At 52.8% G+C, this 12,583-nt stretch overlaps 1 protein-coding gene across 2 annotated transcripts in view; it reads left to right on the top strand.

The window, feature by feature from the left end:
• Positions 1-12,583, top strand: part of LOC146829730 (ras-related protein Rab-38-like) — a 378,790-nt gene that overhangs the window by 310,624 nt on the left and 55,583 nt on the right. For both annotated transcript variants that reach the window (XM_085608451.1, XM_085608452.1), the window contains exon 2: positions 8,786-9,008. In XM_085608451.1, coding sequence (XP_085464577.1) covers positions 8,786-9,008 — 223 coding nt within the window. The remainder of the gene's footprint in view (positions 1-8,785; positions 9,009-12,583) is intronic.

Genomic DNA, 12,583 nt, shown 5'->3' with positions numbered 1-12,583 from the left:
CAAGGACTAGTGCTCTGAGAAGACTTGGTTCCTGTATTTGAGGGCTGCTGTCCATGAGCACTACTGCCCTGAGAAGTGTTGGCTCCTGTATGTAAGGGCTAGTGTTCACCAGGGCTATGGCCCTTAAAAGGGTTGGCTCCTGTATGTGAGTGCCAGTGTTCACAGGGGCTATGGCCCTGAGAAGGCTTGGCTCCTGTATGTGAGTGCTAGTGTTCACAAGGGCTATGGCCCTGAGAAGGCTTGGCTCCTGTATGTTAGGGCTAGGGTCCATGAGCACTAGTGCCCTGAGAAGGCTTGGATCCTGTATGTGAGGGCTGGGGTCCATGAGCACTAGTGCCCTGAGAAGGCTTGGATCCTGTATGTGAGAGCTAATGTTCACAAGAACTAGCACCTTGAGAAGACTTGGCACCTGTATGTGAGGGCTAGTGTTCACAAGGACTAGTGCTCTGAGAAAGATTGGCTCTTGTATTTGATGGTTAGTGTTCATAAGGGCTAGTGCCATAAGAAGGGTTGGGTCCTGTATGTGAGGGCTGGGGTCCATGAGCACTAGTGCCCTGAGAAGGCTTGGATCCTGTATGTGAGAGCTAATGTTCACAAGAACTAGCACCTTGAGAAGACTTGGCACCTGTATGTGAGGGCTAGTGTTCACAAGGACTAGTGCTCTGAGAAAGATTGGCTCTTGTATTTGATGGTTAGTGTTCATAAGGGCTAGTGCCCTAAGAAGGGTTGGGTCCTGTATGAGAGTGCTTGTGTTCACAAGGGCTGTGGCCCTGAGAAGGCTTGGCACCTGTATGTGAGGGCTAGGGTCCATGATCACTAGTGACCTGAGAAGGCTTGGCTCCTGTATGTGAGTGCTAGTTTTCACAAGGGCTATGGCCCTGAGAAGGCTTTGAACCTGTACGTGAGGGCTATGGCCCTTAAAAGGGTTGGCTCCTGTATGTGAGGGCTACTGTTCACAGGGGCTAGTGCCCTGAGAAGGCTTGGATCCTGTATGTGAGGGCTAGGTTCCATGAGCACTAGTGCCCTTAGAAGACTTGGATCCTGTATGTGAGGGCTAGGTTCCATGAGCACTAGTGCCCTGAGAAGGCTTGGCTCCTGTATGTGAGGGCTAGAGTCCATGAGCACTAGTGCCCTGAGAAGGCTTGGCTCCTGTATGTGAGGGCTAGGGTCCATGAGCACTAGTGCCCTGAGAAGGCGTGGATCATGTATGTGAGGGTAGGGTCCATGAGCACAAGTGCTAGTGTTCACAAGAACTAGCACCTTGAGAAGACCTGGGACCTGTATGTGAGGGCTAGTGTTCACAAGGACTAGTGCTCTGAAAACGATTGGCTCCTGTATGTGAGGTCTAGTGTTCACAAGGGCTAGCACCCTGAGAAGGCTTGGCTCCTTCATAAGAGGGCTAGTGTTCACAGGTACTAGTGCCCTGAGAGGGCTTAGTTCTAATTAGACTAGTGTTCACAAGCACTAGTACCCTGAGAAGGGTTGACTCCTGTATGTGAGGGCTAGTGCTTGCAAGGACTACCCTGACAAGGGTTGTGTCCTTCATATGAGGGCTAGTGCTCACAAGGAGATATGCTCTGAGAAGGGTGGGCTCCTGTATGTCAGGGCTAGTGTTCACAAGGACTAGTGCTCTGAGAAGACTTGGTTCCTGTATTTGAGGGCTGGTGTCCATGAGCACTAGTGCCCTGAGAAGGGTTGGCTCCTGTATGTGAGTGCCAGTGTTCATAAGGGCTATGGCCCTGAGAAGGCTTGGCTCCTGTATGTGAGGGCTAGGGTCCATGAGCACTAGTGCCCTGAGAAGGCTTGGATCTTGTATGTGAGGGCTAGGGTCCATGAGCACTAGTGCTCTGAGAAGGCTTGGATCCTGTATGTGAGGGCTAGGGTCCATGACCACTAGTGCCCTGAGAAGGCTTGGATCCTGTATGTGAGAGCTAATGTTCACAAGAACTAGCACCTTGAGACGACTTGGCACCTGTATGTCAGGGCTAGTGTTCACAAGGACTAGTGCTCTGAGAAGGCTTGGCTCCTGTATGTGAGGGCTAGGGTCCATGAGCACTAGTGCCCTGCTAAGGCCTGGCTCCTGTATGTCAGGGCTAGTGTTCACAAGGACTAGGGCTCTGAGAAGGCTTGGCTTCTGTATGTGAGGGCTAGGGTCCATGAGCACTAGTGCCCTAATACGGCCTGGCTCCTGTATGTAAGGGCTAGGGTCCATGAGCACCAGTGCCCTGGGAAGGCTGGGCTCCAGTATGTGAGGGCTAGTGTTCACAAGGGCTATGGCCCTGAGAAGGGTTGGCTCCTGTATGTGAGGGCTAGTACTCACACGGACTTGTGCCCTGAGAAGGGTTGGCTCCTGTATGGAAGGGCTAGTGTTCACCAGGGCTATGGCCCTTAAAAGGGTTGGCTCCTGTATGTGAGGGCTACTGTTCACAAGGGCTAGTGCCCTGAGAAGGGTTGGCTCCAGTATGTGAGGGCTAGGGTCCATGAGCACTAGTGCCCTGAGAAGGCTTGGCTCCTGTATGTGAGGGCTAGTGTTCACAAAGGCTATGGCCCTGAAAAGGGTTGGCTCCTGTATGTGAGGGCTAGTGTTTACAAAGACTAGTGCCCTGAGAAGGGTTGGCTCCTGTATGTGAGGGCTAGTGTTCACCAGGGCTATGGCCCTGAAAAGGGTTGGCTCCTGTATGTGAGTGCTAGTGTTCACAAGGGCTATGGCCCTGAGAAGGCTTGGATGCTGTATGTGAGGGCTAGGGTCCATGAGCACTAGTGCCCTGAGAAGGCTTGGATCCTGTATGTGAGGGCTAGGTTCCATGAGCACTAGTGCCCTGAGAAGGCTTGGCTCCTGTATGTGAGGGTTAGGGTCCATGAGCACTAGTGCCCTGAGAATGCTTGGATCATGTATGTGAGGGCTAGGGTCCATGAGCAGTAGTGCCCTGAGAAGGCTTGGCTCCTGTATGTGAGGGCTAGGGTCCATGACCACTAGTGCCCTGAGAAGGCTTGGATCCTGTATGTGAGGGCTATGTTCCATGAGCACTAGTGCCCTGAGAAGGATTGGATCCTGTATGTGAGGGCTAGGGTCCATGAGCACTAGTGCCCTGAGAAGGCTTGGATCTTATATGTGAGGGCTAGGGTCCATGAGCACTAGTGCCCTGAGAAGGCTTGGATCCTGTATGTGAGGGCTAGGGCCCATGAGCACTAGTGCTCTGAGAAGGCTTGGATCCTGTATGTGAGGGCTAGGGTCCATGACCACTAGTGCCCTGAGAAGGCTTGGATCCTGTATGTGAGAGCTAATGTTCACAAGAACTAGCACCTTGAGACGACTTGGCACCTGTATGTCAGGGCTAGTGTTCACAAGGACTAGTGCTCTGAGAAGGCTTGGCTCCTGTATGTGAGGGCTAGGGTCCATGAGCACTAGTGCCCTGCTAAGGCCTGGCTCCTGTATGTCAGGGCTAGTGTTCACAAGGACTAGGGCTCTGAGAAGGCTTGGCTTCTGTATGTGAGGGCTAGGGTCCATGAGCACTAGTGCCCTAATACGGCCTGGCTCCTGTATGTAATGGCTAGGGTCCATGAGCACCAGTGCCCTGGGAAGGCTGGGCTCCAGTATGTGAGGGCTAGTGTTCACAAGGGCTATGGCCCTGAGAAGGGTTGGCTCCTGTATGTGAGGGCTAGTACTCACAAGGACTCGTGCCCTGAGAAGGGTTGGCTCCTGTATGGAAGGGCTAGTGTTCACCAGGGCTATGGCCCTTAAAAGGGTTGGCTCCTGTATGTGAGGGCTACTGTTCACAAGGGCTAGTGCCCTGAGAAGGGTTGGCTCCAGTATGTGAGGGCTAGGGTCCATGAGCACTAGTGCCCTGAGAAGGCTTGGCTCCTGTATGTGAGGGCTAGTGTTCACAAAGGCTATGGCCCTGAAAAGGGTTGGCTCCTGTATGTGAGGGCTAGTGTTTACAAAGACTAGTGCCCTGAGAAGGGTTGGCTCCTGTATGTGAGGGCTAGTGTTCACCAGGGCTATGGCCCTGAAAAGGGTTGGCTCCTGTATGTGAGTGCTAGTGTTCACAAGGGCTATGGCCCTGAGAAGGCTTGGATCCTGTATGTGAGGGCTAGGGTCCATGAGCACTAGTGCCCTGAGAAGGCTTGGATCCTGTATGTGAGGGCTAGGGTCCATGAGCACTAGTGCCCTAATACGGCCTGGCTCCTGTATGTAAGGGCTAGGGTCCATGAGCACCAGTGCCCTGGGAAGGCTGGGCTCCAGTATGTGAGGGCTAGTGTTCACAAGGGCTATGGCCCTGAGAAGGGTTGGCTCCTGTATGTGAGGGCTAGTACTCACAAGGACTTGTGCCCTGAGAAGGGTTGGCTCCTGTATGGAAGGGCTAGTGTTCACCAGGGCTATGGCCCTTAAAAGGGTTGGCTCCTGTATGTGAGGGCTACTGTTCACAAGGGCTAGTGCCCTGAGAAGGGTTGGCTCCAGTATGTGAGGGCTAGGGTCCATGAGCACTAGTGCCCTGAGAAGGCTTGGCTCCTGTATGTGAGGGCTAGTGTTCACAAAGGCTATGGCCCTGAAAAGGGTTGGCTCCTGTATGTGAGGGCTAGTGTTTACAAAGACTAGTGCCCTGAGAAGGGTTGGCTCCTGTATGTGAGGGCTAGTGTTCACCAGGGCTATGGCCCTGAAAAGGGTTGGCTCCTGTATGTGAGTGCTAGTGTTCACAAGGGCTATGGCCCTGAGAAGGCTTGGATCCTGTATGTGAGGGCTAGGGTCCATGAGCACTAGTGCCCTGAGAAGGCTTGGATCCTGTATGTGAGGGCTAGGTTCCATGAGCACTAGTGCCCTGAGAAGGCTTGGCTCCTGTATGTGAGGGTTAGGGTCCATGAGCACTAGTGCCCTGAGAAGGCTTGGATCATGTATGTGAGGGCTAGGGTCCATGAGCAGTAGTGCCCTGAGAAGGCTTGGCTCCTGTATGTGAGGGCTAGGGTCCATGACCACTAGTGCCCTGAGAAGGCTTGGATCCTGTATGTGAGGGCTATGGTCCATGAGCACTAGTGCCCTGAGAAGGATTGGATCCTGTATGTGAGGGCTAGGGTCCATGAGCACTAGTGCCCTGAGAAGGCTTGGATCTTTTATGTGAGGGCTAGGGTCCATGAGCACTAGTGCCCTGAGAAGGCTTGGATCCTGTATGTGAGGGCTAGGGTCCATGAGCACTAGTGCTCTGAGAAGGCTTGGATCCTGTATGTGAGGGCTAGGGTCCATGACCACTAGTGCCCTGAGAAGGCTTGGATCCTGTATGTGAGAGCTAATGTTCACAAGAACTAGCACCTTGACACGACTTGGCACCTGTATGTCAGGGCTAGTGTTCACAAGGACTAGTGCTCTGAGAAGGCTTGGCTCCTGTATGTGAGGGCTAGGGTCCATGAGCACTAGTGCCCTGCTAAGGCCTGGCTCCTGTATGTCAGGGCTAGTGTTCACAAGGACTAGGGCTCTGAGAAGGCTTGGCTTCTGTATGTGAGGGCTAGGGTCCATGAGCACTAGTGCCCTAATACGGCCTGGCTCCTGTATGTAATGGCTAGGGTCCATGAGCACCAGTGCCCTGGGAAGGCTGGGCTCCAGTATGTGAGGGCTAGTGTTCACAAGGGCTATGGCCCTGAGAAGGGTTGGCTCCTGTATGTGAGGGCTAGTACTCACAAGGACTTGTGCCCTGAGAAGGGTTGGCTCCTGTATGGAAGGGCTAGTGTTCACCAGGGCTATGGCCCTTAAAAGGGTTGGCTCCTGTATGTGAGGGCTACTGTTCACAAGGGCTAGTGCCCTGAGAAGGGTTGGCTCCAGTATGTGAGGGCTAGGGTCCATGAGCACTAGTGCCCTGAGAAGGCTTGGCTCCTGTATGTGAGGGCTAGTGTTCACAAAGGCTATGGCCCTGAAAAGGGTTGGCTCCTGTATGTGAGGGCTAGTGTTTACAAAGACTAGTGCCCTGAGAAGGGTTGGCTCCTGTATGTGAGGGCTAGTGTTCACCAGGGCTATGGCCCTGAAAAGGGTTGGCTCCTGTATGTGAGTGCTAGTGTTCACAAGGGCTATGGCCCTGAGAAGGCTTGGATCCTGTATGTGAGGGCTAGGGTCCATGAGCACTAGTGCCCTGAGAAGGCTTGGATCCTGTATGTGAGGGCTAGGTTCCATGAGCACTAGTGCCCTGAGAAGGCTTGGATCCTGTATGTGAGGGCTATGGTCCATGAGCACTAGTGCCCTGAGAAGGATTGGATCCTGTATGTGAGGGCTAGGGTCCATGAGCACTAGTGCCCTGAGAAGGCTTGGATCTTATATGTGAGGGCTAGGGTCCATGAGCACTAGTGCCCTGAGAAGGCTTGGATCCTGTATGTGAGGGCAAGGGTCAATGAGCACTAGTGCCCTGAGAAGGCTTGGATCCTGTATGTGAGTGCTAATGTTCACAAGAACTAGCACCTTGAGAAGACTTGGCACCTGTATGTCAGGGCCAGTGTTCACAAGGACTAGTGCTCTGAGAAAGATTGGCTGTTGTATTTGATGTTTATTGTTCATAAGGGCTAGTGCCCTGAGAAGGGTTGGCTCCTTTATGTGAGGGCTAGTGTTCACAAGGACTAGTGCCCTTAGAAGGGTTGGCTCCTGTATGTCAGGGCTAGTGTTCACAAGGACTAGTGCTCTGAGAAAGATTGGCTGTTGTATTTGATGTTTATTGTTCATAAGGGCTAGTGCCCTGAGAAGGGTTGGCTCCTTTATGTGAGGGCTAGTGTTCACAAGGAGTAGTGCCCTGAGAAGGCTTGGCTCCTTCATAAGAGGGCTAGTGCCCTGATAAGGCTTGGTCTTGATAAGTTTAGTGTTCATTAGCACTAGTGATCTTGGGGAAGGGTTTTCCTATCTCGTCGTGTGGAGTGCACTTCCCAGTTATAATGATGAGTGGGTCTGTGTTCCCACAGCCAGATTCCCAGGTGTGGGAAGAATGGACCTGGTTTTACTGCTTGGAAATTCCAGCCAATAACATTGCTTTGGGTCAGGGGCTTCTTTAAAGTCCAGACCCATCTCTGGGTGCCAACTTGAGCCTCCGCCAAGGGACGGGGAGTATGTCGTCCATTTCCAAACCCAATCCTCCCAAACCACCTCAAACCCTCCCTGCACCCCTGAACAGGAGCCCAGACATTTTAGCCACATTCCTATAGAAGCTGGTAAGTGTGTGTGTTAAAACACCTGGAACTGGGACTTTCCTGCAGAAGACGGTCTGGAAAACCAGGTCCGTACAGGTATGTTGTACTCCTTGGGACTGACTCGTGATTGCAGAATTCCATGCATAGATCCTGGCCACTTTGGTGATCCAGCAACCAAAATCTTCACATGGAATTTAACATTACCTGAGATATTTATTGTCCATAAGGTCTACTGCCCTGATAATGGTTGGTCTACAGCCCTGAGAATGGTTGGTCTACAGCCCTGAGAATGGTGGTCTACTGCCCTGGGAATGGTTGGTCTACAGCCCTGAGAATGGTTGGTCTACAGCCCTGAGAATGGTTGGTCTACAGCCCTGCGAATGGTTGGTCTACAGCCCAGCGAATGGTTGGTCTACAGCCCTGAGAATGGTTGGCCTACTGCCTTGAGAATCGTTGGCCTACTGCCTTGAGAATTGTTGGTCTACTGCCCTGGGAATGGTTGGTCTACTGCCCAGGGAATGGTTGGTCAACTGCCCTGAGAACGTTTGGTCTACTGTCCTGAGAATGGTTGGTCTACTGTCCTGAGAACAGTTTGTCTACTGCCCTGAGAACGGTTGGTCTACTGCCCTGAGAATGGTTGGCCTAGTGCCCTGAGAATGGTTGGTCTATAGCCCTGAGAATGGTTGGTCTATAGCCCTGAGAATGGTTGGTCTACAGCCCTGAGAATGGTTGGTCTAATGCCCTGGGAATGGTTGGTCTACTGCTCTGTGAATGGTTGGTCTACTACTCTGAGAATAGTTGGTCAACTGCCCTAAGAATGGGTGGCCTACTGTACTGAGAACAGGTAGTCTACTGCCCTGAGAATAGTTGTTCTACTGTCCTGAGAATTGTTGGCTCCAGTATAAAAAGGCTAGTATCCTTGAAGACTAGTGAGAAGGAAAGGCCCTGTATGGTGTTCATTGGGTAGTCTAGTGTCCTGGGGAAGGAAAGGCACTGTATGGTGTCCATAGGATAGTCTAGTGACCTGCGGAATGAAAGGCCCTGTATGGTGTCCATAGGGTAGTCTAGTGACCCAGGAAAGCAAAGGTCCTGTATAGTGTCCGTAGGGTAGTCTATTGACCGGGGGAAAGAAAGGCCCTGTATGGTGTCATAGGGTTAGTCTATTGGTTCAGGGAAGGAAAGGCCCTGTATGGTGTCCATAGGGTAGTCTAGTGAACCGGGGAAGGAAAGGCAATGTACGGTGTCCATAGGGAAAGGCCCTGTATGGTGTCCATAGGGTAGTCTAGTGAACCGGGGAAGGAAAGGCAATGTACGGTGTCCATAGGGTAGTCTAATGACCTGGGGAAGGAAAGGCCCTGTATGGTGTCCATAGGTTTAGTCTGGTGAGCCGGGTAAGGAAAGGCCCTGTATGGTGTCCATAGGGTAGTCTATTGACCTGGGGAAGGAAAGGTCCTATATGGTGTCCATAGGGTAGTCTAGTGACCTGGGGAAGGGAAGGCCCTAGATGGTGTCCATAGGGTAGTCTAGTGGTCCGGGAAGGGCTGCCAGTGGGTGGTGGAGTAAAGAATTACATGTCCAGAAGGTGGACATAGAAGGAGGTCTGACCAGTGAATCCTTTTCTTTGGCTCCCTAGCACTGGGGTCCCAGCTCTACCATGGGGACAACCTTGAAGGAGCACCTGTGTAAAGTTTTGGTTGTGGGGGATCTCGGAGTGGGCAAGACGTCCATAATCCAGCGCTACGTGCACAAGGTCTACTCACAGCACTATCGCGCCACGATCGGTGTGGACTTCGCACTCAAAGTTCTCAAGTGGGGCCCAGAGACCATCATTCGACTCCAGCTCTGGGACATTGCAGGTGAGTGAGTGTATCTGGGTCATCGCAGGTGAGTGGGAACATCTGGGTCATCGAAGGTGAATGGACACACCTGGGTCATCGTACTTGAGTGGGGACACCTGGGTCATTGCAGGTGAGTGGTGACACCTGGGTCATCACAGGTGAGTGGGAACACATGGGTCATTGCAGGTGAGTGGGGACACCTGGATCATCGCAGGTGAGTGGGGACACCTGGGTCATAGCAGGTGAGTGAAAACACAGGGGTTATCGCAGGTGAATGGACACACCTTGCTCATCGCAGGTGAGTCGGGCCACCAGGGCATCGCAGGTGAGTGGACACACCTGGGTCATCGCAGGTGAGTGGGGACACCTGGGTCTTGGCAGGTGAGTGAGGACACCTGGGTCATGGCAGGTAAGGGGGGACACCTTGGTCATCGCAGGTGAGTGGGGACACCTGGGTCATTGTAGGTAAGAGGGTACATCTGGGTCACCACAGGTGAGTGGGGACACATGGGTCACCGCAGATGAGTGGGGACACCTGGGTCATGGCAGGTGCAAGGAAACACCTAGGTGGTTGCAGGTGAGTGAGAACACCTGGCTCATCGAAGGTGAGTGGGTACACCTCGGTCATCGCAGGTGAGTGGTGTCACCTGGGTCATCGCAGGTGAGTGGGGACACCTGGGTCATGGCAGGTGAGAGGGTACACCTGGGTTATCGCAGGTGAGAGGAAACACCTCAGTAATCACAGGTGAGAGGGGACATCTGGGTCTTCACAGGTCAGTGGGGGCACTTTGGGAAGAACAGGAAGAGGGACACCTGTGGCCTCGGAGGTGGGGTTTTGTGATGGGATGACACCTGAGGATTTCACGTAAGTCTGTACACCTGGGCTATCAAAGGTTTGAGGTTACCTAGTGCATCACAGCTAAGGTAATACCTGAAACATTGCAGGTGTGAGGACACCTGGAGTATTGCAGATTGCAGAAGATCATACAGGATTTGCAGATGTAGGGACACCTAGGAGATGAGATACCTAGTACATCACAGGTGTATGGATACCCAGGGCATAGGAGATGAGATTCATAAGAGAACACAGGTGGTGGGGATACCAGGGGAATCAGTCATGAGATACCTAGGACAGCACAGAACATCACAGGTGGGGGGATACCAGAGACATTGGATATGAAATACCTAGGACAGCACTGGTGGGGAGATACCAGGGCCTTTGGAGATGAGATACCTAGGACAGCACAGGTGGGGGATACCTGGGGCATCAGAGATGAGATACGTAGTACCGCACAGGTGAGGGATACCTGGGACATCAAAGATGAGATACCTAGGGCAGCACAGGTGGGGGATACCTGGTGCATCGGAGATGAGATACCTGGCACAGCACAGGAGAGGGATATCTGGGGCACTGGAGATGAGATACTTAGGACAGCACAGGTGAGGGATACCTGAGGCATCAGAGATGAGATACCTAAGACATCACAGGTGGGGTATACCTATGGCATCGGAGAGGAGAATCCTAGGACATCACAGGTGGGGAGAAACCTGGGGCATCGGAGATGAGATACATAAGACATCACAGGTGGAGGGATACCTAGGGCATTAGAGATGAGATACCTAGGAGAGATCAGCTGGTGGGGATACCCAGCGAATCAGTCATGAGATAGCTAGGACAGCACAGTAGTGGGAGATGCCTGGGGCATGGTAGATGAAATACCTAGGACATCACAGGTGGGGGGATATCAGGGCTGTTGAAGATGAGATATCTAGGACATCACGGTGGGGGATACCTGGGGCATCAGAGATGAGATACGTAGGACATCATAGGTGGGGGGGATACCTGGAGCATCGGAGATGAGATTCCTGGTCACAGGTGGCGGATACCTGGGGTACCGGAGATGTGATACCTATGACATCACAGGCGGGGGATACCTGGCACATCGGAGATGAGATACCTAGGACATAACAGGTGGTGGGGATACATGGAGCATCGGAGATTAAATACCTAGGACAGCACAGGTGGGGGATACCTGGGGCACCAGAGATTAGATACCTAGCACCTCACAGGTGGGGGCTACATGAGGCATCAGAGATGAGATATATAAGACATCACAGTTGGGGGAATACCTAGGGCATCAGAGATGAGATACGTAAGACATCACAGGTGGGGTATACCTATGGCATCGGAGAGGAGATTCCTAGGACATCACAGATGGGGGGATACCTGGGGCATCGGAGATGAGATACCTAGAACATCACAGGTGGAGTGGATACCCCGGGCATCGGAGATGAGATACCTAGGGCTTCACAGGTGGGGGATGCCTGGGGCATCGGAGATTAGACACCTAGGACATCATAGGTAGGAGGATACCTGGGGCATCGGAGATGAGATACCTAGGACATTATAGGTGGGGGGAACCTGGGGCATCAGAGATGAGATATCTAAGACATCACAGTTGGGGGGATACCCGGGGAATCTGGGATTAGATACCTAGAACATCACAGGTGGGGTATACTTATGGCATCGGTGATGAGATTCCTAGGACATCACATGTGGGAAGGATACCTGGGACATCGGAGATGAGCTACCTATGACACCAATGTTGGAGGGATACCTGGAGTATCGGAGATGAGATACCTAGGACATCACATGTGGGGGATAAATGGGGCATCGGAGATGAGATACCTAGGGCAGCACAAGTGGGGGATACATGAGGCATCGGAGATGAGATACCTAGGACATCACAGGTAGGGGATACATGGGGCATCGGAGATGAGATACCTAGGGCAGCACAGGTGGGGGATACATGAGGCATCGGAGATGAGATACCTAGGGAAGCACAGGTGGGAGAATAGCTGGAGCATCGAAGATGAGATACCTAGGGAAGCACAGGTGGGGGGATACCCCGGGCATCGGAGATGAGATACCTAGGACAGCACAGGTAGGGGATACCTGAAGCATCAGAGATGAGATACCTAGGACAGTGCAGATGAAGGATACTTGTGCCATTGGAGATGAGATACATAGGCCATCACAGGTGGGGGAGACACCAGGGACATCGGAGAGAAGATACCTAGGACAGCACAGATGGGGTGGGGGGATACCTGGTGCTTCGGAGATGAGATACCTAGGGAAGCACAGGTAGGGGGATACCCCGGGCTTCGGAGATGAGATACCTAGGGAAGCACAGGTGGGGGGATACCCCGGGCATCGGAGATGAGATACCTAGGACAGCACAGGTGGGGGATACCTGAAGCATCAGAGATGAGATACCTAGGACAGCACAGGTGGGGGATACCTGAAGCATCAGCGATGAGATACCTAGGACAGTGCAGGTGAAGGATACTTGGGCCATTGTAGATGAGATACATTGGCCATCACAGGTGGGGGAGACACCAGGGACATCGGAGAGGAGATACCTAGGACAGCACAGATGGGGGGATACCTGAGGCTTCGGAGATGAGATACTTAGGACAGCACAGGTGGGAGAATAGCTGGAGCATCGGAAATGAGATGCCTAGGACAGCACATGTAGAGGGATACCTGGGGCTACGGAGATGAGATACCTAGGACATCACATGTGGGGGGG

The sequence above is a fragment of the Triturus cristatus genome, chromosome 5_2 (genome assembly GCF_964204655.1).
Source record: "Triturus cristatus chromosome 5_2, aTriCri1.1, whole genome shotgun sequence".
In the NCBI taxonomy this organism is placed as follows: Eukaryota; Metazoa; Chordata; class Amphibia; order Caudata; family Salamandridae; genus Triturus; species Triturus cristatus.
The sequence above is the reverse complement of the archived record's forward strand: the minus strand, read 5'-3'. Positions and strand labels throughout refer to the sequence as shown.